A 26,596-nucleotide genomic window follows, 5' to 3' on the forward strand; every position below is an offset into this window, starting at 1 on the left:
CTTTGGGGTCAGACTCAAAGGGTCGAGTGAAAGACTTAAAATGTCCAAGTACATGGCCAAAATTAGATATTTTGTCTTTGCTTCAGCATCTTTTCAAGTTCATTTACTGCTTTTATTACCGCGTGTCTCAAGTCGTGTCCAGGAGGTGGCAGTGGAAGAGCATCCATGGCTCCACAAGCACGGGGAGCTCACGGCTCACCAAGGGCACCGTCAGGGACTGCTGTACATCCCAGCCCAGCACACAGCTGCACTTTGGGGTGTTTGAAGAGGTACCCCCTATCTGTGATGCCCCAAGTGCCAGAATCTGTGGCTCCATGGTTAATGGCCTGGAAATGTGTAAGGAAACTTGTTCCCTTGAAAGCCAGGAGGAGAAAGCTGAGTGTGGAATTGCAAAGAATGGAATTTCAAGACAGTTTTAATAATTTTAATTACTCAAATGAGTAAAACATCTGCATACCAAATCCACTGCAACTGACTAAAAAACATACAGGATTCTCAGAGTGAAGCAAACTAAACAGAATAGTGCCAACATCAGGTTTTAAGTTCATACTTGTTGATGAGCCTCTAGTCCCCTTTTTAACTGCCCTCATGCTGGGATAACTGCCTCCATGAAAATGCACAAGAAAGCATTAGAGAACTGGAAAGTTTCACACCGCCTGAGCCTGATGCATTTCATCCCAAAACACTGCAGAAAAAGATGAATTAATGTCAGAACCGCTTGGGGTTATCTTTGGGAAGTCGTGGGGTGTAAATAAGCATCAGAAGACTAGAAAGGAGCAAATATATTCAGTTTCTAAGAATGGAAGGAACAGATAATTGAGGATTTGTCTATCAGTCAGCTTACCTTCAACTATCAAAATAAAAATCCTGGAAAGCACAAAACCTTTGTGAGCAATGAAACGAAACAAGGCAATCAAAAGGATTTTTCAACTGCAAATCCTCTCACAACAAACCCAGTTATGAATGGACCTTGGGCCTGGACAGAGGCGAAACACTAAACAGCACCTAAAGTCACAAAATGAGCTTTGATACCTTCTCATACAAAAGGGAGAACAGTAATTAGTACAGATTTGTGTCCTTGCTGAGGCAGATCCCAGGTTTGCAAACAGGGGACACACGACCTGGTCTGAAGCTGATGTGGTCCTCATGTGCCTGTTTCAGATGGCCAGGGCAAAAGGAAATAGATAAGGTAATAGCAACAGGAGCAAGTGACCCACTTGGAACAAAAAAGGGGATAATAATAAATCCATGGGAATGAAATCTGAAAATTTTTTAGAAAGAACGTAACAACTGTGGACAGCATTTTAGGGCTCCGAGAGAAATGGGAGGTCTAGATTAAGTGGAATGTCAAGTTCCTCATGCACCAACAATTTTTTTTTTTTAATCAACTTTCATTAATTCTTTTCTGTATTTATTTACCCAAGAGATTAGGGAAGACTTTTTTACTCTGTTGTAATAGGCTGCTTTATTAGTATCACATCCTTACTTCAATCACTGCCTTGCATATGTGGGTTCTACCTGGCTTCAGGTAATTGCATCTCCTGATGACACAGCCTTGGGAAACTTGTTTAATGAGCTGAACCCTCTCTAAAGCATTCCCATCCACCCCAGCCTGCAGCAACACTGTCAGTTTTTGACAGGGGGGTCCTGTGTGTGTTTAAAGGCTCTGTCTGCTGGGCTGGGGGCAACTGAAGGTGGTGGAAGGACAGTGTGTTCATCAGAAGCTGAGTTCTGCTGGGAAATGGGATGTAAGGGTTGCTGGGGGTAGGGAAAACAGGTTTTGCTTCTCTAATGAGGAAAGAATTAGTGAGAAAACAGCTGACAAACAGGTTCCAGGGAAACAAGAAATAATTTACAAGAATGCTTTGGTGAATAAAGACCCAGCCACTTTATCAAATGTTTTAAAGCTGAAGGGAAACAGATATTAATTTCTTGTGAAGAGGTGGTGCTTGATAAACCCACTAGCTCCAATTCAGAGTTTAATTTTAGCTCTGTGTTAGGATGATAATTACATGTATTTGTGCTCGCCTTCATGGTTTGTGCCACAAGGACTCCAATCTCCCCGAGCTGTTAGGAGGAGATATCTCAGATCTGGGATTCTTCTTCTTCCTAAACTGTACAAAATGTGTGGAGGGAGGAGCTGCTGCATCCTGAGGGCTTCTGATCTAGAGGGGGAAACACAACAAAGTTTTTCTAATTCCCAAAAGGGAACTTGGGAATATTGTATAACAGGAGACTGGTTGGAGCTTCCCTTGTATTCTATTTTCCTTCTGCTAAAGTAGTTCAGAGTAATCTGTAGGGCTTTCCATTTTTGCAACTGTTTTTTAATAGTGAATTGTGAAACTCAGTGTAGCTCCACATTGCCTTTTATCCACCTCATTGAGTCTCAATATTTGAATGTAAATAGCTTCAGATTTAGAAAGCTGTACTGACACTCTTCATTTAGTTTTCATTCACAACTCTTAAAAATTTTAAAACCATTCTTATGTCAACCCAGCCTTCTCCAAACCCACCTTCCACCCCTGTTTGTAAATAACTCACGGGAGAGCTGGAAGAGAAAGTGCTTGCCTAATTATCCCTATTTTCAACACTGTAAATTAAGCTGTTCATGTGAATAGTTCCTTCATTTAGCAATAAGCAAAGAATGTTAAGAACTGTGAAATAATACAAATTTTGTCAGACACCGTACACAAGGTTTGGCGGGGGTATGAACTGTTTGGAACAGTGCTTTCCACAATGCCTTAAAAGCAAAGAAATCCATATTTTTGTCACTACAGCAAAACACAGGTCTTCAAAATCTTCCCTTCACTTTGTCTGTGTTGTTGTCAGAACTTTGACAGGTGATGATTTGCATTTCCTCTGTCCTCAGTCGGTGACAGTTTTCCAAGAGGAGGTAGTATCAAAGCAATCTAGAATTAGCTGAGACAAGTGACAATTGCATGGGTGGTACAAAAGGCTTTTACAAATAGACATTATTTTATGCAACAGACATTAATACATGTTTTAATGAAGAAGTGATTCACAATGATAATATTATTGACTTGTTAAGATTAAACAGGTCTGCCATATGCTGTTGAGTGCTTCAGATGGTTTCAAATTTATTTTTATTTTTTTTAATCTATGCATATTAACAACAGATGTTGAATTTTAAAATGATCCAATAATTGAGGGGAAATCGTTCCAAAGCTGAGTGATAATTTCGTCATGTTAAGGATTTGAAATACTTTGTATGTATTATATATTGTTATTTAGCTGATAGCTAGCTCTTGCACATGATATTTTTTGTCATCTTACTTCCTCCAGAGTTTTCTCCAGTGGCTGAGGAGTGGGTTGGTTGAACACTTGCCTGGGAACTCCATCACTAACCTTTTAATTCTTTTTATTTAAAAATCCCTTTCAGAAGTGCATCTGCCCTCAACCCCTCTGCCTCTGGACCATACAGAAATGGGATGTGGACCTCACCCTGATGTTCCTGCTTTTGCCTGGCCTGCCCCTGTTGCACTGAGGGGGTGAAGGGAGGGAAGAAAGATACCACAAAGCAAATACACCGAGCTGACATGCCACAGGTGAGGGACAACGCTCCCAGAAAGCTTGAGTGCCTCCTACACTGGCACAGGAACAGCCTCTGGGTGGTTACAGATTTACCCTTTGGCTGGTTATTGTTAGCTTGAAGATCAGAAATCTGGTTTTTTGCTTTCTTTCTTGCCCTGCCTCCAGGAGCCCAAGATGGGGCTGGTTCCCAGCACAGGCTGTTGCTTCTCCTTCCCACCCCCAAGTACGGCAGGTCACAAACTTGAGCTGGGGATGGTGGCAACCTGGGACAGTGTACCATGTCACCTTTTTTCAGCTGTCTTGTGGGTGTGATGGAGTAAACAAACACGGCTCCCTGTGGCTGAGAAGCTCTAGAAAGAGAGACAACACCTCGAGTTGATCAGCCTCCCCAGAGCAGAGCAGCCACCCTTCTGGTGATGCTGCTGGGAGAAGCTGAGCTGCACTGGGTGATCCCCAGCCCACACCAGCACCAGCTTCTCACAAAGCACTGCAATAAAGCCACTTCTGCTGCTGTGAGCCACCAGCTGCCTTTCCAGCATCTTATCTGGAGAGCCAGAGCTGTGCTAGGCAGGAGAGGCAGAGCTCATCTCCACGCTGAAAGCTTCAAGCTTCTCCTTGCAGTCCTCTTGCTCCAGTGCCTCATGGAAATGTAGGAATTGTAGGAAATGTAGGTATAGATTTTTGCTGTTATCATCTTCTGGATATTCCCTGCAGAAATTAAAATATATAAGTAAATAAACCCAAACCAAAACAACAACAAAAACCCAACAAACAAAAAACCCAACAAAACAAAACAAACAAAAACCACAGGGAAATTACAATGTGAACATAAACAAAATGCAAAGGATGGAGAGCCCAGTCAGCTTCAAACAGTGATCCCAAATTGATTTCCAATGGACTGGAGACATGAACTGGGGAGCTCTTGATTGTGTGCTTTATTATTTACATAGATCACTAGCTTCAGTGACTTAATTTGACAAAGAAAGCTGTAGAAAGGGAAAGTCAATCCCATTTGCTTCTTGGTGAAGAGAGTAAATGTATAGATCCTAAAGGGACATAACTCCTAATGAGATACATTTGAGCTCATGCCCTTTACCTCTCACTTTTTGCCCTGTAGGGAGGCAGCCTGAGTATCAAGTAGTTAGTCCTGTATCATTTAGGTGGGAAAACACCTCTAAGATCATCAAGTCCAGATGTTAACCCAGCACTGCCAAGCCCACCACTAAACCATGTCCCCAGGTGCCTCATCTACACATCTTTTAAATCCCTCCAAGGATGGTGAGTCTGCCACTGCCCTGGCAGCCTGTTCCAATGCCTGACCAGCCATCTGGTGAAGAAATTTTTCCTAATATCTGATCCCTGTGTAATCCTGTGGGGCTTCCTAAAAGAGAGATCACTTAGATGACTTTTTTTCCCCAATGAGGAAATGCCAATATTCCTAATTTCAGGTGGGAACAACCTTGAGGCTCTTGCTTTGACTGAGTAGCTGATCAATGGCTTCAAAAGTCTGGGGGATAGTTAGGAGAGCAGGGAGCAGAGAGAAAAATAATATAAAATTTTATTGAAATCAGCCTGGGGAAGCCGGTCCCATCTGGTTATGTCACTACACAGTAAGAATAAACTTCAAACCTGCTCTTGAGATGGGGATTGTGGAAGTCATTTCCGAAGGAAAAAATCCCATTAGTATAGGATGGATACCTCAGATGCATCTGCAGCTCCTCTCTGGGACTTTCAGGGAATCATCTTGTTGCTGTGGAGGGAAATCAGGTGCAAAGGATCAGAGTTAGTGATGGTTGTGACCCAAAATGAGGTCACCGAGAATGGGGAGAGTATTTACTTGAGGTGAACACAAAAGCCAGAGTTTCAAGTGTCAGGCCAGGCCAGCTGCAGATCCACACAGCAAATGGTTCCATGTATGTCTTGCAGAAAGATGAGAAAAGAGGATATTCTTCATTTCAGAAAACCCTTTTCCCTTTAGAAAGCTCTCCCTCTCTGTATTCCTTCCATGAGGGAGAAATGTTTGCTTTGACCCTTGAGCAAGCTTTTCTCCAAGGTAAGGAGGAGGAATGTGATTAGTTTTTCCTGAGAAAATAAAAAGACAGTGAGCAGTGAGAAGGAAGGACTGGAGGTAAAAGTTTGTACTACATTGCTTCATGCAGAAATGATGGCAGTGGCTTTACCACCAGCAGGTTGTTTTTGTCTTCTTTTCATCTGGTGGGGAGATTGATGCATTATACAGTTCCTTTTTCACATTGTTTTTATCCCCAGATGCAGGTGTACCATTTTCAGCTTCCATCACCTTAGACAGCTAATTATTGACAAGAAAACAAGCAAAATTTTCTCAATTAAAACTGTACAGAGCACCTGTTGTTCAGCAGGTATGAAGAACACTAGCTTTCCCCAGTCCATCTATCAGCTGTGAAAGGCTCACCCTGCTCCTGTAAGTGATGCCCTTATGGCAGGAGCTGCTTTTGCCCCCCAAATAAACTGACACTCCCCAAACGTGGTACAAATAGAACTCTGAGTTTTCTTCAGCCAAGAACAAGGAAAATTTATTTAAAGCAATGCATTGCACAGACAATTTAGTTTTTGGTGACTGAGTGGATATCCCTGAGGTGGGGGAAAGACCAAATCTACCTGACCCTAACTGAGGTTTTATTTTTTTCCTTTGGCTGCCTGATCTCAGCTTTAGTGAGCTTTGGTCACTTTCTAATCTAATTCCTGGCTTACTTTTCTATGTGTTTCATGAGTACATTGCCTTTTAATTCCAGCCACACTCTTGACCACAGGGAGTAGTTTATGTTTGATCAAGCACTAGTGTAGTTTATAGGTTTATCAAGTTTTGAACCAAGCTACTCAACAAAATAAAAGCATGCCATGATTTCTTAAACTGCAATTAAAAAGTATACCACCAAAAAAGCCTCAGTGATGAGCCCTGGTCCTTCCAAGAACTGCAGCAGTCCCCTGGAGAGGGGTGGAGATTAGCAAACACGTTTCACATGACAGCTTTCAATATGTTTATTTGCATTACTGGATTACAGAAGTGCATCAACGTGCCTTAAAATATTATTATTTTTTATTACTCTGGATATCGGACAAAACAATAATTAAAGAGGGCAGAGATTCTTGGGGCTCAGTTAACAGAATTGAGGCTCAATGAATGTGGCTGTGCTTTGTGGAACCCCCAGACCTCAAGATCAGGACTGGACCTCCTTTGTGCAGGGAAAGCCTGATAAAATGGCATTACAGGACCACTGAGGTGGACCAAGGTGGCTGTGGAGGAGAGAGAAGGAGCTTCAGGAGCTCACAGTTGGGGAATGCAGATAATTTCAGGGTTCACCTGAAAACCTGCTTGTGAGGAGGGCCTGAAACAAGGGCAGGCTCTGAGCATTCTGCTGCAAATTCACATCCTGACAGCATCAAGACACGTACAGGTTAAACCAGCACTCAGATGAGGGTGCCAGCTGTGCTGGGCATCTCCAGGAGCTGCCAGACCTTGGCACTGCTCTAAGAGCAGCTCCAGAGGCAGCCTGGAGTGAGATATTCCCAATGCATTTGTCACTGTGGGAGCAATCTGTGCACTGAACAGCCCTTCATTTCTGTCTCAAGGAAAAGCAAATTGAGAGAGAAATCCTTGTTTGCTTCATGCAGCTCTTGGCAGTCACCATCTCCAGTCATTATCGTTCAAGAGAGCATGAATAAGTCAAACTGCAGTGATGGTAAATGAGGGAAAAATATGGTGTGTAAGGAGGAAAAGATCCCAGGACTGCTGTGGTTTAGAAAGTCTGGAAAGACTCCATGGGCTTTGGATCCCTCTGGGTGATAGCACTTTCTGTATTTAGTGCAGGAGGTTGTAGACATTATGAACCATCTCAATCTTAATTAACCTATACAAACTGAAAAATTAGGAGTTTGAATTTACTTAATTCCACAGAAGAAAAAATCTCTAAAACTCAGGATTTTTTGTTATTGGAAACTGCTTTTTGTGTTGTTGTTTCAGTGCTCTCTTGGTGTCTTGCTCTCTGTACTTTTTAAAGATTCCTGAAAATGAGATTGAAAAGCTTTTAAAAATAGGTTGGTCTGTTTGGAAGTGGGCTTTGTCCCTTTTCAAAGTGACCAGTTATTCCAGTAATTTACAATATTTAGCTTCAAGGAAAAAAATATTTCCTGAAATTCAGCAAAAGCAAAATATTCTTTAGAAGGTCACTCAAACCTTTAAACTGAGGTAAGAAAGGCAGGCACACATAATCACAGAGTGAATGCAAGTAATGCCCAATTTAAATGGACCTTCTTCATTCAGTGACTCTGTAATTAGCTTTTAATGCCCTCATTACCAGCAATAGAATAACTTGAAATTGCAGTAAGTTTGTGAAATGGAATTTCAAATGTTTTCCAAGACTTTTCCCAGGGTGGGCATATGGATCTGGGGGACGTTTTTATCAGATTAATTTTACTGAAGCACGATAAGAAAAATTATTTCCACAGATTCACAGTAGGATTTGCAATCTAAAGCAACCACCTCTTTCTTCCCACTCCCCTCACGTCCTTTTGCATTGCCCCCAACAGAGAAGTCTCTGGCCACGTGCAGGTATGGTCAGAGAGATGTCCTTGCTGACCATGGCCAGAGCTGCCCTGGACTGTGATGCTTTTTTGGCTGATGGCAGTTCAGTGTCAGAAAGTTTCTCATGCTATCCCAGATTGCAGCTGAGCAGGTTGGAAGAAACCTCTCACAACTTTGTGCTGTGCACTTAACTGTTATTCCAGATATTTTCAGGGAGGAAGAAACTAGAAACCATTAGGTTGATTATAGCTTTAAAGTCCCTTTGAAAGGTGAGTTTCAAAGGAAATTGTTTCTCCCCAAAAGACTCCTCCAAAGGAGAGTGCCTGCTGGAATTCATCTCGGTGCTGTCGAGGCTGTGAGCACAAAGCAGCCGACTTGCAGTAGGGTCAGGGAACTGGGGCTGCATGAAGAAATGGCCCTGACCCAAAAAGGACTAAAGGAATGATGTAGTCCTCTACCCTAGAGGCTGTGCTAAGGAATGGACTCTGGATAGACACACAGGTTTCATTTTTACCCAGTCCAAAACACTGCCTCTTTGAGATATTTAAGTTTCCTATTCATCCTTGCTTCTCTTTGTCCCCAAAAGCCATGTCTGTACTGACAGTAATATCCAACACAGATAGAAAGGATCCCTGTATCCTATTGTGCTTACATCTCCTTGGCTTCTAACTCCAATCAAAGCAATTAAGATATTTTTGAGGCATGACATCTGCCTGTCATTCTCCATTAGAAGTGGAAGTGCTGGGGAAGATGCACACGGGACCTCTGTTGTTATAATTGAGCCCTAAAGGCAAATGTCAGGAATGAGGACTAATTAAAAGCGGAAAAGACTTACAATGTTCATGTACAAAGGAGGGGCACTCCCACCAGCTCTCTTTTACAGCACCACACTGGCCATAATGCAGTTTGTAGCGGGTCCAATTTTCTTCTTCCTCCAGGCAAACATTTTTTTCAGCTCTCCCCTGAAGCTGTCATGGAGCCAGGCATAGAGGAAGGCATTGGTACAAGCAGACATCATTGCAAACCAGTGGCACAGCAGCTGGATGAAGTTGAAGTACTGCTTGTCAATCAAGCTGATGTCAATGTCCTTTATCATGTTGAAGATGTGCAGGGGCAGCCAACAGACTCCAAAGGCTGCCACCACTAAAACCAGCAAGCGAAAAGTCTTTCTCCTCCTGGCACGGTCCCACTCAGCCTGGCCCTGGGTGACATTGCCTGGGACCACACGGTTCTTCAGCTTGACTGAGATCCTCAGGTAGGACAGGGAGATGACAGCCAAAGGCAACACATAGGTGATGATGAGGGTGCTGTAGGCGTAAGCCAAGCGATCTCTTTTCATGTGGAACCAAAACTCCTCGCAGATGGAGAAGTCCAGCTCCGGGAACTCTGCGTGGTAGGTGTGCACCAAGGCTGGGGCAGCCAAAGTGCAGCTCAGCAGCCAAATAGCAGCCAGGATGTAAGCACAGATGGGGATGGTGAGCCTCCTGCGGAACGGGTACACCGTGGCACAGTACCTGTCCACGGCTATGACAGTCAGGGTGAAGACAGACACAAACACCGTGACGGGTTGCATCAGGAAAACAAAGTAGCACATGAAGCGCCCATAAACCCATCCCCGGGGCTCAAAGGCATAGGCCAGGGTCAGGGGCACGCAGGTTGCACACATAAGCATGTCCGAGAAAGCCAGATTGCCTACCAGAAAGTTGGTGACGTTGTGCATTTTTTTTGTCTTGCAGATGACATAGATGAGAAGGTAATTCCCAATGACACCAATAAAAACCACCAGCGAGTAGCAGGGGATGATGAGTGGCTTGAAGGACTGAACAAACTGGAGCCCTGAGAATAAATTGGTGGTGTTGCTGTGAATCGCAGAGAGGAAGCTTTGGGAGGTTAAATTGTCCGAATTCATCATTTTGCTCCTTTTGTTGTCTGCCGTCAGCTGAGTGAAGTAGTTAGCACCGCGCCGCTCCCGCACTCAATCAGTGCGGATAATGAATGGATTTCTGGCTGTCCAGAGGTTACCACATGGATAGTAAACAAGCAGCTGTAAATGCAAAAGGTGAACTTGTAACCCTCGAGAGGCAGCTTTCAGCAAATCCTGAGAAAAATCAAATACAGCCAATTTCCATTAAAGTCCTCCTGTATTTGCTATTAAATCTAGCTTTTGACAGCATGCCACTTAAAAAACATTTAATGCAGTGAGTACTTACTGCTGGGGGGTTTTAATCCCATATGATTTTCCTGTGGATGCCAAGAAGTGCCCTAGATGTCTGTCTTCTGCAAATCCAGGAGCGTGTGTGTGTGTGTGTGTGTGTGTCAGAGAGAGAGAGGCAGAGAGAATATATGAGTGAGAAAGAGGGCGATGTGCATTTACAAGCTAAGTGGAGATCACTGTTTTTAAACAGTCTTCACTACTAGGTCATGACAGATTTATGTATAAGCTTTTATCCCCATTGGCTGCCCTGGGTATTACGTTGCTCTTTGTGTGTTTTTTACTGATAGTAATTAGTTCTAGAATATCCTTTCAAAAATTCCACTCTCCTTCCAGTGCATCTATAATTGCCCCTCACATCTAAGAATCAATTTACTTTCATTAACATGAACCTGCAAAGTATCTAATCCTAGATTAGCTTTTCCAGAGCCCCCAGAGTGTCCAAAAATACTACCTGTAATTTCGTTGCTATAATGTGACTGTGAAATAGAATTTTAATCACACACTGAAGGCAAATAAATGTTTATGCCACTAGAGGGTCTCAGCTATGTACCTGTGAATGAAGTTAAGATTAGAAATGTGCATTTTTCTTGTAGCACAAAGCATCTTATTTTACTTAAATTTATTTTCCGCCAGTGCTACAATGTTTACTCACCCACTATGGCTATTTTCAGTAGGATTTACACATCTTTAAAAGTAAACAAATGTGTATGAGCACCTCAAAGGAAATATTAGATCCAAATAGGTTAGATGTAAGGGTTTACCTGCAGAGAACTACAGCAAACTTCTACTAGTATTTCAGCTGCCCAAAAATATTTGGGGTGTTTCTTCATTACTGCATTCAATTTGTTAACTTTTTCCACACCAGACAAGTGCTAACCAGTCTGTAAAACAATCTATAGCTGTTTTGCTTAGTTCAGATATTAGAAAGCAGAAAATTCAGGATATGTGCTTACAGAACAGTTAATTAGACATCCCCCTCCAGTTCTTGTCTATTACACTAATTCTCCCTTAACTCTTCTCCATTTCAACCCAGGACCAGGACCTCATCTGGTGAAAAACAGTGAAAATCCACTGCATCCATTTGTACTGGCTAGAGAAACTAAAAAAATCTAAGGAGCAGCCTAACTTCTGAATGCTTCAGAGCAGAGAATATTGTTATGTTCTGTCAGGCATTCAGGGGATTTAGACACAATTTTAAATGACAATTTGTGTCCTAGTCAATTAGACTAAGGAAATAGTAATCCATTATTTTCTAGGAGGCTATGGCCAGAACAAAATCCTTTTGATTTTATGCCATTTGACAGAAATCAGAAGTTTGAATAGGCTCCATTTTTCTCTTACTTCTTTCCCTAATCCTAAAACAGAAGCTAATCTTGTGTAGCTCTTGTTCTGACCAGAGACATTCTGCTTGTGAAGGATGAGAAATTCAAGCAAGGTGAGTGCTGGCTCTGTGCTGCTGCAGCCAGGGTTAGATTATGCCATGGACTGAATATGGCTGTAATTCCAGCCTGAGGGGAGAACGAGCATGTAACCCCACTGCTCAGGAGTGTCATCCTTCACTGCATGGCTAGAGTCACCTAGCCATGACCCAGACTAAAAATGTGATGTTATAGCCTGCTTCAGGTTCCAATCTCACCTCTCTGATCTGTATGGGACCCAAAGGAATTCACTACCAATTTATCTCTATATACCCAAATCCAAAAGAGCAGAGGGACATGATGGGGGAGGTAGCAAAGAGGCAAGGAAATAGGAAATTCCTACTGCTGTCCCCAGCCAGTGCAACCACACTGCTTGGTGACAAGCAGCATGCTGCAGAATTCCTAAAGCCCATCAATTCAATTGCTCCATTTAATGGGGGAGAAAAATATGGCCTGGTTTAAAGTAAGATTGCAGTAGTACATGGCCCCTCATAGAAGCCAAAACATAGGAAAAATGAAGGAGGACATAAGTAAAAGGCTTTCCTACTGCCCACATCCTACTGGATCGACAAGCATTGTGTGAGGAAAGAAACCTCTCAATAATATCATTGCAAATTAAATAATTGAAAATTTCATTTTTAACTAAGTGAATATTTTGTTTCATTCCCAAGAGCTGCAGAGTATATCCTATAAATATCCTCATTGTATTCCTATGAGAAAAAGGTTAATTCTTCGTTATGTGAGAAAAATCAAACACAGCATCAGCTCAAGAAGCCTTCAAGGTCACCTTAACACTCAGGTCACAAAACTAACCTTATCTATTCTTTTCTTTTAAGCTGTACCAGCCAATGTTCCTGCATTTTCCCTTGTCTTTAAATTTTCTTCTCCTCTGAAACCAGTAACCGGTACACCTTTTGTCTGAAGGCTCACATCTATTTCTCTTCATGATTTTCTGTTTGTTTTGGCTTCAGGCAGAAAATGTCTTCAGTTCAGCTGTATGCTACAGTCAAGATCTGGAAAGATAATATTTAATAAGGGTTTGAATAGAAAAAGTATTGCAGCAATTTATCCCAAGGAAATAATCTTTTCTCCTTCTAAAACTGCAAATATTAATTTTGTTTAGAATTTCCAAGGCTATGTGACAGAGTCCTTCCTGAATGGACTATAAGTCCTTTTCACATGCATAATTTCCTCATTAAAAGAGAAAAGGTCACAGAAACTGCATTACTGTCATATTAGAACTACTTTGACATTCCAAGTGTATTAGGGTATCACACACAGGAATGATGGTGAGTGTTTGGTTGAAGCCCTGGTTGTCCTTGATGTTATGTTACATTTAGAGCCACTCCAACATTTCACAGAAATGTTTCACAGCTGAGCTTTCATAATCTCCTATGCTAACCTGTCTAGGTCCACACAGAAATTCTGAGTACAAACCTTGGAAGTTTCTTTAAGGCTTTACAGACCAAAACATTCTCTTCTGTCATTAAAGCCTCACAGTTTCAGCTGTTAGTGTTCCATGTTCTTATTTATTTGTCTTTTTTTTTTTTCCATGACAGATCTACTTTAAAAATTCTTTCACATTCTTCCAGGAATGTTCTGTGCAGAACAGCTCAGATAATTCTTGCAGAGCCTGTAATAAAAACTGATTATTTGCATATTTTGAATTATGTCAGGCTGGGGGTTCCTTTACCAAAATCTTCTTTTGGCCAGGCAGGGAACAAGATTTTATTTCATACAACAATTTCAAGTCAGGGAAGCTTGTACTTCCCCCATTTTAGCAATAAATGCATCCTGTCTATCCTTGCTGTGGACTGAGACATCACAGTCCCTAAACTCTAAAAACCATGTTTACAACTAAGGGGTTTTTTTTTTGTTTGTTTGTTGTTTTAGGGATTGTTTTTGTTGTTGTCTAGGAGTTTTTTGGTTGTTGCTGCTGCTTTTCTCAAATTCAAGGCATCAAACTTTGATTAGCATAGAATTTAGATTAAAATAATTCACTATAGATGAAAAAGAGTACATAAAGTGGAAGTCCTGTAGTCTGACAGCTTTATAGTAGGTTTTAAACTAGATTTAAGGACAGAAGAAAGCACACAAGAGAGAATAGACAGAATAGGACACTAAAGGAAGATTTTGTAAAAATAACATTCCAGCAATGTTGTTAAAATTATTTTTTCAACATAAAATATTTAGCAGTTCTCAGTTTGGGTTTGTGTAACTTATGAGAAACCATCATCTATACCAGAGGAAATATCCTAAGAACTGTGAGGCAGGAAAAAGAACAGCAGCATCTAGGGAGAGATTGGACCAGCAGACAGCAGCTATTCATGGGGCTCAAGAACCCTGTTTGGGATTGACCAGCCTTGGCAGCTTTTTTCATTTTACCATGTTAGCACAAGAGGCAGGACTGCACCAAGTAAATCTGGTAGAAACACCAAGTTTGGAATCAGAGACACCACGGCAGGTGACTGCACAATTAAGCAGTGAAACTTTGAAAGCCTGAGGGAAAATAGAAGGAAAACCTGTCAGAAAAGACAAAATCAAGGTCACTATAATAATTTTCACTGTGGCTTAGGACAAAGCAAATTCTGTAGTGGGTCTATAGAAAGGAGCAGACAGTGCATTTGAAATGCAAACAAAAGAAAATCTACTGCTCTGTGAGAGTTCTCAGGCTGAATTCACCTCTACTTTCTACAACCTCTGGACAATTTTCTTGCTATAAGTGTCTATACAGAGCAGAATTGCACTGTATTCTTTAAAAACACTGGGGAGGATGGTAAACTCCAGGGCAGGAAAACACATATTTAGAGAAAGGAATAACACTAATGAAAGAACAAATTCACTTTGGGCAAATTTAGGATGAAAAGTAGAACACTTCTAGGTTGGAGGGCAACAGATTGCCCCTTGTAATCGCTTGCTTTTTGAACAACCAGTGTATTATGGGAGATAAAAACATCCATGTGGATTGATTCTTTGCATGGGTCATGGGTTTCAGGAGGTTCCTTTCCATCCTTCATCAACACAAGCAAGTTGTGCTCACTCCTACAGGGAAATATCTCCACTATCACCTTTTCCAGCAGTATTCCTGTTGATAATAGGCAGATAGAATTCAAAAGAGAAAATTAAAATTTATATACCTGTACATCCCCACAGATAGACACAGCTCACACTCAGTCTTATTATGTTTGCATTTTTTTTTGCCATTTTTCAATGGGAGATGTTTCACTAGTGCCTGTGAAGATCTACTAGAACAGCACTTAACTATTTGCCAGACAAATTTCTCCTGTTGCTGGTCTCAGCACCTGCTCAGAGCAGCTGATTTACAAAGCAGGGAGAAAGGCAGGGTCAGCACAGTCACTCTGTAAAATCATTTCAGTCACAAGGCACTTCAGTCAGTACAATCACTGATTCTTCTTTCTCTAATCTGCCTTCCTACAAAATCACTGCTGAGACTTGATACAAGCAGCCCTGGTTCCCCCATGTCCCCAGCTCCTTAATATTTTCTTTCTCAGACAAGCCCATACAGGAATTAATGACCAAGAAAAGCTGATTGTTTTTTATGTTGGGTTTTAGTGCACAGTTCTGAGGGATTTTTCTTTTTTTTTTCTGTTTTTTTCTTTTTTTTTTTTTTTTTTGTTTCAGTGTGTGTGTGCTGTTGTTGCAGGAGGGGGTTAGTATTTTTTTAATTTCTAAGTAAGCACAGGAAACATAGGTTGAACCTTAGGATGACTAAAGAGGTATTTGTGTTTAATATGTTGCTTGAGCATGCTGAAGTAGAATTTTGCTAAAAAAGTAGGGTGTGGCTGACAAGTCTGACCATCTTGAGTTGATTGGACAGACAGCAATAGAATTTCAGATTTTAACTACAGATTCTTCTGTAAACCCACGACTGAAATGGATTCTTATCATGTTACATTAAGAGACAGCTGCTGTCTTAAGCACTCCCATGGACAGGACTAGGAAACAAACAAACAAACAGACAGACAAATCCCTGGGGCAAAATCTTTAGGAATATCAGAGCTAGAAGTTTTCTTCTTCATCTCTAATTGTAATTTTAGGCAATAGTACTGACACATCATGGTAAAATGCATTTGTTTGTTTTTATAACTCTGTCAGAACTCACCTGGGAAAAGGTATCTGGATGTCTCTGATCTAAAGGTTGTTACAAGGAATGATAAAAATGGAAAATTATGCAGGCAGATTTGCATATCCGTCAGATCCAACAATTCCTACCGCTCCAGAAAAACTGGCATGTCTCCTCTGCTCCCAGGTCCTGAAGGGATGCAGAGAGCAATACAAACATGTGCCCCGAGCCAGAGCAGACCGTGGGAACTGGCTGCCACAAACATCTTCAGATTGGAAGCTGAGCTTGAGAAATTTCGTGTTCCAGCTGTTCCCTGCAGCCCTGAAGAGCCGAGAGTCAGGGTCCCTGCACAACCAGGGTCCTGCGGGCTGTTCAGCCCGGAGCAGGCGAGGGCTGCCAAAAAACCCAGCAGCTGAGGCTTGACAAATGCTGCCCTGCCCACGACACTGCTCTGCAGCCCCGCGGAGGAACAGTGCCCCTCTGCAGCACCGTGGGGGCGAGTGGAGAGGGGCTTGAACACCTCCAGGAGGATTCCCAGCGCCTGCAGCACCAGGGACAGCGGGGACCTGCTGCACCAGGGACAGCGGGGACCTGCAGAACCAGGGACAGCGACACTTTGGGTACCACGGACAGCGACACTTTGGGTACCACGGACAGCGACACTTTGGGTACCGCGGACAGCGCCCGCAGAGCCGCGGCTTCACCCAGGATGGGCTCACGTCCCCCTCCATGTGACAAAGCCCAGAGCACCCCTGAAAGGCAAGGGTAGGGCTCTCAGAGCCACCCCTGTACCTGGGGATTCTCAAAGTGTGCTTTTCCCACTGAAATTCTCCATCCATGAAAAAATGTCGGGCCACAAGTTGTATTGAACTCTGCCCCCAGCAGGGATCGCTCCCCAAGAACTAAAGAAGGAAAAAAGCATTTCCTGCTTCCTGAATGTTGTGGTTTATCCACAGCAACTAAGCCCCACACATCTCACTTCCAACTGATAGGATAGCGGGGGAACCAGAAGAGTAAAATTGAGAAAACTCATGGGTTGAGACAATGACAGTTTAATAGCTAAAGTGAAAGCTGCCTGCACAAAGCAGAACAAGGAATTCTCTCACTGCTTGCCATGGGCAGGCAGGTGTTCAGTCATCCTCCTGAAAGCTCCCATCCATTACATTCAGTGGCCTCTTGGGAAGACCAGTGTTATCACTTCAAACATCCCCCCTTCCTCTTTCCCCAGCTTTACATGCTGAGCATGACACCATATGATAGAGAACAACCCTGTGGACAGCTGGGGTCAGATGTTCCAGATGTGCCCCCCCAACTCCTTGTGAACCCCCCAGCCCCCAGCTGGTGGTGTGGGGTGGGGTGAGAAGCAGAAAAAGCTTTGTCTCTGTGCTGCTCAGCAGTAACAAAAACCTCTCATTTTATCAACACTGTTTCTAGCTTGAGTCCAACAGCCCCATATCAGGTACTGTGAAGAAAATCAACTCTATCCTGGCAAAACCCAGCACACTACACCACCCCAAAATTTCCATTTCCCTGGTGATGGGTAAAGGACAGAAGAGATCAACAGCCACCTGATGTTCTTGAGCAACCATGTTGCCATGAGCAAACTCACTGATTTCATGAAACAATGATTTCAATTAATATTTGTCAAACAGAAAGGAAAAAAACCCAGAGGACTAGCATCATTCCAGCTGCCCTTAGTTGTTTATAAAAAGTAATAAAATCCAACTTCCATTTAATTAACTATCCCACTAACAGCAATCTGCCTGGGAGCTTTAAAAGCTCTTAATAATAAAGGTTTGTCTGGAGGACTGTCATCTAGTTTGATTATAGTTTGCATAATAACATTATGCAGAGATAAGAACACTATTTAGAATTGAGTTGTTCTGCTCTCTCATGCAATTCCTGTTTGAAGAAAAAAAAAAGAGAGAAAGACAATAGGAGAGATTGGACTTTCATAACCTACAGCACCAGAATAAAATTTAACAGAATTTCTAATGAAGCCTTATGCATGTTTTCAGTATAGTTATATTAATAATGAGGAAGGGACATTTTAAACAATAAAAATAAAACTTTATAGCACCTTCACAGCAGGGCTGGTCCCTCCAAATGTATAGATCTATATTTGCTCTCAGGACTATTCCCTCACTCTGTGTGTATGTATATGCACTTCAACACCTGGGTTTATTTTCTTTGTCTGCATTTCTCTTCCACAGCAGAATTTGGTTGTTTATTTTTCTCTGCTCACAGCAGCCATTAAAGGCATCTGCTATCAGGTGAGCAAAATAAATCAAAAAGGATAAATGTGGAAGAAATTAGAAGAATATCAAAGATGAATGACCACTTCATGATGACTCCTACTTCCATGACTTGCCCCCACACACCACTTCTGCTGTTTATTCTTTCATGCTATTCTGATATGTGTAGCTGGTTAAAAGTAGCAGTATTACTGACTAAAGACTATCTTCCTGTGAAAATCAGTGTGAATTCAATGTGAATTTTGCTGCAGATTTCAACATTGTACAGTTTCTCCCCTGCCCTTTTTTTAACATATTTGCTTTAGAATGTTTCTCTCCAGCTCTGTCATCTTCCCCGTCTTTTTATCTAACACAAGAAGTTTGCAATCAAAAAGACCATCAGATTTCCTTTATTGTGACTTCTTCTGTCTCACCTCTGTCAGCCTCTCCTTTGATACTCTTCCACTCTTTAATGAGTCTTACCAAGAAGGAATCCAGCCCCATCTGCAAAGATCCTCAGCTCATGTTTGTAAATCCTATTATTCCCCATGGATGCTCTCCCATTATCTGATTGCTCTTAGACTAAGAGTTTAATCTCATAGGAGCTTTCCCCTAATGCTTTTCTTAAAGAATTGTGGGGTTTTTTTTATTTTGTGACATCATTTTTGATGGGAGAATTGTTCTTACCAATGGGCTCTGTCAAGTACATGAGCAGCACTGAGAGTCATGGTTTAGCTCTAATTTTATGAACACTTTTGTTTCAGCTGAATGCACTGGTTGAAGTCCCATCAATTAGAAGATTTCAACATGCAGTTGCTACTATAAATACCTATTCCATAATGTATCCATTTTTCTATAGGTATTTTTGTTCCTAAGAACAGATTTGTTTTACTTTGTAAGATTTCTAAGTGTTTGTTATCCATGGTCACTCAGTTCAGGGCTGGATGTGACCACCTTCTGATGATGATGAATTATAGTGAAATCAAACAAAGCAGCAGGGAGCCTTAACCTGGATTTTTTTTTTTTTTTTCTAAAAACTTGCAGTTAAGCACTGTAATGTCAAAATAAGTAATGGATGAGATCTTGGCTGAAATCTGTGAGGTCCAGCATGCCCCAGTTCTTTACAATTCTTACATCACTTTACGTATATTTTGTTTCATCACAGCAGCAAAACAAATCTTTCCTATTAAGAAACATAAGTGTTGTTCCAGATATTTCATTCCCAGTCGCAGTGACTCATGATTACAATTAGAGTAATCTAAAAAAGCCCCATAGAAGTGAGCTGATACAGTTATGTAGGACTCATTTATTATTTTAACCCTATTGCTCAAGCAGTTCTCCAGGTGTTCAGAGGGACTTGCAATAGAACAAGGCAAGACCTGCCCAAACAGAAGACAGCTTAATCAGTGACAATGGAACAAGCCCAGAAGCTCACAGCGTTTTAAACACGATAATGAACAGGTCTTTCTGACACCAAGCAAAGATCACTGTCAACTCCACACCAGGGAACACGAATCTGAGGCTGGATAATTTTTTCCCTGGAGCAGGATAGATTTTCCTGATAGAACTGACAAAGGAATCCAGATCTGTCGATGTCTTATGTAGGCAAACAACCTTTCCCTACTACAACGTGAGGTGTCAGCACTCAAGAGGAGCAAGAAGACAAGAATTTCTAATTAACCATTCTCCTTTTCTCCTGTTTCTTTTCTAACATTCCAAAGCCAGATTTCAGCAGACAAAATCAAAATACACAGCCCTAGGCAACAAACTACTCCAAAGCCTCTTCTGAAGATTCTAAGTACATTATTGTACTTTCAAAAAGGCCAAAACTCTTTTCTATATCAGTAATGGTTCCTATTTTTGTTCTAGTAGGAAAAATAGCTTTTAAGCCTGGCTAGAGTTTTACTGGACAAAAGTATTATACAGTATTCTGTCTGGCAGAAAATGAAGAAGATAAAAAACCCCACTGAACTGAATTCTTGCCTCTCAATTATTCTTTTGGAGCACTGAAATACTATTCCTAATATTTTGAAAGCTTGGTGAGAAGTGGTGTACTTCAAAAACAGTAAAGAAAGCATTGTTAATGGGAGGTGATTATATAAGATGTATAGTTAAAAGCTCAGAATGACTGAAGTACCTGTATTTATTTAGACTTCTCTTTCTTCATTTGTTGTTCTTCCCATTGAGTATTTTAACTGAAAAATACATGGAAGATTCTAGAATATTCACGGGGGAGATGCCATTAAATGGTAACTTTCTTTGTTCTGTGGAATCTTGAAGAAACAGCAGCAGTTCAATTCCATGTTGAAGGAAGTGAAACACTTGGAGGAGTTGTGGGATGACCCTGCCATTGGCAAAGAGGTTTTTTGCAAGGCCATAGTTCACAACTTTTGAAGCAGAGTGAAAGGGTAGCCAAATCTCAAGTCAGAAGAAATCAAGAGAGGTAGTGGACCAATAGATCAGTGCTCACACCCACTGTTCCTAGTGTGCAGATTTAATTTTTCATGGTAGAGTTTGTGAAATCTGAACTTTTGTTCAAATCTAATAGTGAAAATTAGGAGCTTTGAGTCTTAAGCCATTTTTTCTCCACTTCCCCTGATGCACGTTACCCCACAAAGCTCCAGTGAAGTCAACAGCTCAGAGAAATGTGTTTCAAATTTCTTCATTTGTATCCTTGGGAAAATGGAGCTGCCATGAGTCTGGAGTACGAATACCTGGGGTGTATTCCTCAGCCAATAACATCCTGCATCTCAGGCTCAAGATCCTATTTCAATCTGAAAACTCCATCTTTGCCATCGCTGCAACAATAACCCCCCTGCACCCTGGCTTTCAATATTCAAGGCCATAATTCCCCTTCACATGACCTCTGAACCAAACCTACACAGCCCAGGGTTCACACCTCGCTTCATGACAGAAAGTTTTAACAAATTACAATGAAACCTCAATAGCTGAAAGCAAGACAAAGGCATCTTTTAATCGTCAAATTAGCTGGAGGGAAGAGCTGGAACTGCTTTCAGTCAGGAAAGAAGGGGAAATCATTAAAGGAAATCATCCCCTTTTCTTTCCCCAAGTAATTAGAAGAACCATCTGTATGTTCATTTCACTACAGTGAAGGGTGTGGATTAGCATTTCAGAGAGATTTGAGTTCAGCCAGCAATACTTTGATGTGTTAAAGTGAATGATGGTAAAATTTCTAAGGCTTTCAATGTTATACAAGTTAAAAAGGGTACACACGTCACTTTCCAGTCACTCTTTTAAAATTACTATTCAGCAGAGCACAATTTACATTCAGAGAATTTTCCTTTTAACTCCAAAAGCATATTTAAAAAATAATATGTTCCCATTAAAAGAAATGCATTGTTTACAGAATGCCCAGCTATAACCCTGTGGATCTGTAGACTATGAAGCAAGTACTGCTGGAATGAAATGAAAATTGTACAAAAGGCTGACAAAAAGAATCCAGATGTAAATAAGCTAAATAAACCTTTTAGTTATGACTGCTTTTACTCAATGGGAAAAGTAGCCTTTCAAATATTTCTTTGGTGATTTACAAAGGTATAGCAAAATTTCAGGCACAAAGCCATAAATAACTAAAGCACACTGAAAAGTGAAAATGAAAAAATACTACAGGCTTAGATTCACATATATAAAATAACAATCTCTAGTGTGGCACCTGCTCTGGTTAATCTGGAGACAAATCTTTCCCACTACTAGTTCTCCCAGTACTATAGAAATCTGCACTTGACCTGAGGCAGAATGGAAATTATAAGATAATATAATAGACCCTACAGACCTCATAGATAAAAGGCCATGGGATGTCTAAATTGCTCAATCAAGACTCTCCATGATTGAAATTAAGTCCTATGGATAAGTGAAGCTGAATTCAGTTTTCCCAAGATCCTTTGTCACTGTCCAGTTCTCTTAATATACTTGTCCAAGTCATTACACAAAGTTCTGTCTATTTATTTAACAAGAAATTGTAAACTTCAGCTCCATCAAGTTTAGGATTGCCCTCCATAAGCCCAAGTCTTTCCTTATCATCCATCATAATAACCAACCAGTTAACTGAAAGTAAAAATGCACATCTGAGGAAAAAGAGCTTTGAGACTTGGCCACATTTTTTAAATTCCCAGCCACATCAAGAAAATAACATATTTTCCCGTGAAACAAAAAGAAATTTCCAAGTAAATCCATGAAACTCTAGATCTGGGAATTGCAAAGCACTAACAGCTCTCACCATTTTTTACAGAAATAATTAGGGAGGGGTTTCAACACCCCGTTACAAATCTCTGCAATACCTTTGTTCTGTAAATGAAAACAGAATATGGAGGATGTTTATCCAAATGGCAGCAGTTCAAAACAAGGATTACAAGGGGAAAAAGAAACAATTTCTTTTGCTGCATTAATTTTGTAAAAGAGCTGATGTCATGGTGTCATTTTACCACCATGTCGTGTTCTTGAGTTCTACAGGCCAAGGATTTTACCAAGTCAATGTTAAAATGAGGTGGCTATTGATTAATTCCATTTCAATTAAATGGTACATTGTAGCATATCAACCTGATTGAATTTGAACACACACACGCAGATATTAAAAAAAAAATTATAATCTGTAATGCCTCTCAGTGTTCATGAGTCATAATAAGAGAGTTTTCTACTAAAAGAGATGTCCACTAATACACTATGATATTCTGTGGCAGGGCTGAATTTATTCCTGTGAGCTATACCTCCCTGGGGTCTGTCAAATGTGACACTGAGAGAAGGTAGTTAAAAAGCAGCAAAATTCTTCTATTGAAGGTTTTGAAATCCAAATTTATCGGTTCCTTATCCAGTGGGTTTTTGTTTGCTCTGGGATTTTTTATTAATCTGTTAGAAGTTTTTTCTTTAAAACTTAATATGCTTCAGGACTATATTCTCTGATTAACATGCTTGATTCAATTACTCAGACACTCTTTAACTTACTTTTTACTGTACACCATATAACTTTAACTTCAACAGGGCTGAGAAGGTCAGGTCTGAATGAGCAGAGTACAATAATTTAGTGTCGCCACAGTGCCTGCCCACACAAAACACCCCATTATCAGCAGAGTAGTTTCCCTTCTGTCCCATTTCTCTCTGAAATTAATGCTGCTTGACTACGATGAATCACAGGAGACAGTGCTCCATTATCAGCAAAAGTAGTCTATCATTCATAATAAAGCAATTTTTGACCCACTTGAAATGCTTTTTGCACTTAGTTATTCTTTCCTTTTTCCACATTCAGCATGAGTCGCCTCTATCCAGTCTAGCAGCTTAGTTGCTGTCCACAGACTTATTTCACAGCACTGAAATTACACAGTGCTCAAAGGCTACCAAAATCCTGCAGGACCAGTGAGCAAGAAGCATGATTAGCAAGAGATCACAGGAGCAGAGACCAGCTGAAAAACATACTTCATGTCAATGGGGCTTGCAGGAGACATTCACGAGCATTTGCTCATTTGTTAAATGTCAAAGGGGAACAAAGCTCTGAGAGCCTGACATGCAAAGGCTGGGATAGCTGCACGTCCTTGCCATGGGAAAAGGCACATCTAAACTGGGTGAGGGTTTTGTAGGTACCAGGTTATCAAACACCTTGTCCATAAAAAGAAGAGAGAGGTCTAGAGGGCTCTGCAGAGGAGCTTGTTTGGTGCAAAGGAGGGGGCAGAAGAAGGCATGTATCATTATTGAATCATGATTTTCAAGGGTTAAGATTTTAGCTGAGGGTTAGGATTAATTCATATTGAAGTAAGATACACCAACAATAGGTTAATGATTATTAGATGCATAAGCTAAAGCTAATTGTTATAGTATGAGCTTATTTGTAGAAGGAAGTGGAGCAAGTAAACAATTATAGGAACATATTGAAACCAGCAGAACAATGCCCAGCACCTGGACCTTATGTCAATCCATCATGAAGCAGGGGGCCTTGGATCCTGCCAGAGGGTCACAGAGACCTGATGAAGACGTTCCTGACTTCATCCCTGGGACCACTGACCCAATTTGAGAGAAGAATTGCACATGTGTGAAGGACTAATAACCTCATTGTAATACAAAGAGGGGATGGGAGGTGCTGGAGTTGTGCATATGTATTATTTTGGGAAATAAATGGAAGGCAAAAATCCTTGTATGTCACAGTCACACATTTTGGGAACAACTTCCTTGTGCCACCCACTGGCGTAATAAACATAGCATTTCTAACTTTAACTAGTTAGAGAGTCTTTGTCCTTAATGATTCACCCTCAATTTTTACTACCAGATTGATAGAGTCTTCCAAGTCATCTAGCAGGGCCACAGCCTTGCTGTTTATAGCCACCATCTCCCCTGAGAGCACAGCTGGAAACAGCCTGAATCAGCTGCCACAAAGGGCTGCATCTCAGTGGCTCCCAGAGCCTGAATGTGTGGTAATTATCCAGCTGGGGAGTCTGAAATTGTTCAGCTGGAAGCACAAGACATTAACTCCAGCCAAAAAAAGAGTTATCCTTGCTGACTCCTGAGGGGAGGCTGAAGCTTCTTGGAGGGTATTTTTGACACCAGGCAGGCACAGTGTGGTCTGCATGATCCCCATACATTTTGAGGTGTTTGGAGTCTTCCTTTTTAGCGGTCTTCTGTCACCTAAACAGCTTAGGGTCCTCATTATCACAGACATCTAATAAATTGTTCCATAAAAAACAGAATTACCAAATCCTGCTCACATAGACAGATTTCTTCCATTTCTCACACCACAGCAGCTGTCTCAAAACTCATGTCCTTTATGACCTCCTCACCGCATTGTTCTCAGCTCCCATTAAAGCCACCAATTGGTGAGGGCTTGCTGGCACTGGGAACATCTCATAATAAAGTTAATATTAGAGATGGAGATAAAAAGACACGGAATAACAGAGAGTTCCACTCTGCTGTGGAACTCATTTGTTAACCAGATGTTTGCCAGGTTTTCTAATCCCAAAGTAACACAATCTGTCACAGGAACTCTCTTCAACTCCAACACAGAAACAGCTGCTAAATTTTACAAGTCAATAAAAGTTTGGTGTTGAAAATGTAATATATCTGCCTAAAATTATGATGCCTATTTATTTTGTATAGATATTATCTATTATCTATTATCTATTATCTATTATCTATTATCTATTATCTATCTATTACATATTACCTATTGCCTATTATCTATAATCTATTATCATCTATTATCTATTCTCTATTATTACCTATTATCTATGTGTACGTGGTTACTACACATACAGAGTTATAATATCCACACACTTTGAAATGAGAAAAAAAATACAAGTAGCTGAAAAATAAGTGACATAGATAATTTTGGGTGGCAAAGAGGCACAGTGATGAGTCAAAAAAGGTGTATGAGAAGGAACATGAAGAATAATGCAGTTAATGGAATATATAAATTATTATTCATATGCCATATATAAAGCATGACTCACACATGCTCTCAATCCTTTCATAATTTGAGCTCATGCCTCATTAGGAATATGATTCAGGTATATAAATGAGACTTCAAAGATTTTAATATGGGAGGAGAGAATTAGTCCCATGACAGCAGGATGAAGAGGCAAATTGTGACTATCAACTGAGGTGTGGCAAGGTAATGACAAGCCAGCACTGACCAAATCTTCCTGTTCGTTCCCCTTTCATAATGTTGTGATTTTTGGAGTCACAAATTAAGTTTGTGATTAATTTAATTTTGTAATAGAAGAATTGCAGCACTAGATTAAGCAGCAGACCATCTCTGGTAGTGATTTTTGGGAGAAGGAAAAGCAGAAGAGAAAAGGATGTTTTGATGCCTTCCCTGTGAGAAACCTTCCAGTGATCAACATTCCACATTCCTCTAAGGCAATGGTTTAATCCAGAGAGATTTATTCCAGAGGGCTTTCTCCCAGAGATTTCTCTGCATTTTTCTCATCCATATCCAAAACAAAGTACCAAAAACTTGCCACGTTTTCACTTTGCAACTTTGGGTTTTAAACTGACCACCTGATTAATAACTTTATGGTTTACTTCCTAATTTTTGCTTCCTCAAGAGCTAACACAGAGTTTGTTTGCTACACTGACTCAATGAAGTTATTCATAGGCAATGGGCTTAAAACCAAAGTCATGCAATTAAAACATGGCACTTTTTTGGCAGGCATTCTGTCTGAATTCCTGCCTTCTTTACCTACAGAAAAAGCAAAAAAAAAAAATTATTCTTCAGTACTGATAAGATGCAGCTTGAACTTCCAAACAGGAAGTATAGACCTACATACCAGGCATTTTTTCAGAATTAGAAAAAAATTATATTTTGATGTTGAAAATTGATCAGCATAATAGATATTACATGAAATACAGATATATAGTAGTCCAATTTTAACAAGTTTTTGTTCTGTATCCCTTCCTCAGCAATTGTCTCCTGCCTTCATTAGTTAATTTGGTCTGCCTGAAGCAGTAAGCTTCTGATGCTTAAAAAAAACCATAAAACCAGTAACTCAACAGACCCTCAGAATCTTTGATCATTTGTTCACTCATGCTAAC

General features: G+C 40.8%; 1 protein-coding gene across 3 annotated transcripts; it reads right to left on the bottom strand.

Annotated features, from left to right (window-relative positions):
* Window positions 1–408: 408 nt before the first annotated feature.
* Window positions 409–11,210, bottom strand: PRLHR (prolactin releasing hormone receptor). Of its 3 annotated transcripts, none has more exons than XR_014956190.1 (4): window positions 10,324–11,210; window positions 8,949–10,157; window positions 5,251–5,302; window positions 409–4,260 (listed from the first exon to the last, which is right to left on the bottom strand). XR_014956190.1 is itself a non-coding variant. In XM_021529316.4 (3 exons), exon 2 carries the CDS (start codon window positions 10,023–10,025, stop codon window positions 8,991–8,993), a length of 1,035 nt encoding a protein of 344 aa, XP_021384991.3. In that variant the 5' UTR covers window positions 10,026–10,211; window positions 10,324–11,210; the 3' UTR covers window positions 409–4,260; window positions 8,949–8,990. The 3 variants fall into 3 exon arrangements, 1 of the variants encoding a protein (XP_021384991.3); XR_014956189.1 differs by having other exon boundaries at window positions 8,949–10,211; XM_021529316.4 differs by lacking the exon at window positions 5,251–5,302 and having other exon boundaries at window positions 8,949–10,211.
* Window positions 11,211–26,596: the final 15,386 nt, after the last annotated feature.

This window comes from Lonchura striata, chromosome 6, assembly GCF_050655825.1.
Source record: "Lonchura striata isolate lonStrDom1 chromosome 6, ASM5065582v1, whole genome shotgun sequence".
Lineage (NCBI taxonomy): Eukaryota > Metazoa > Chordata > Aves > Passeriformes > Estrildidae > Lonchura > Lonchura striata.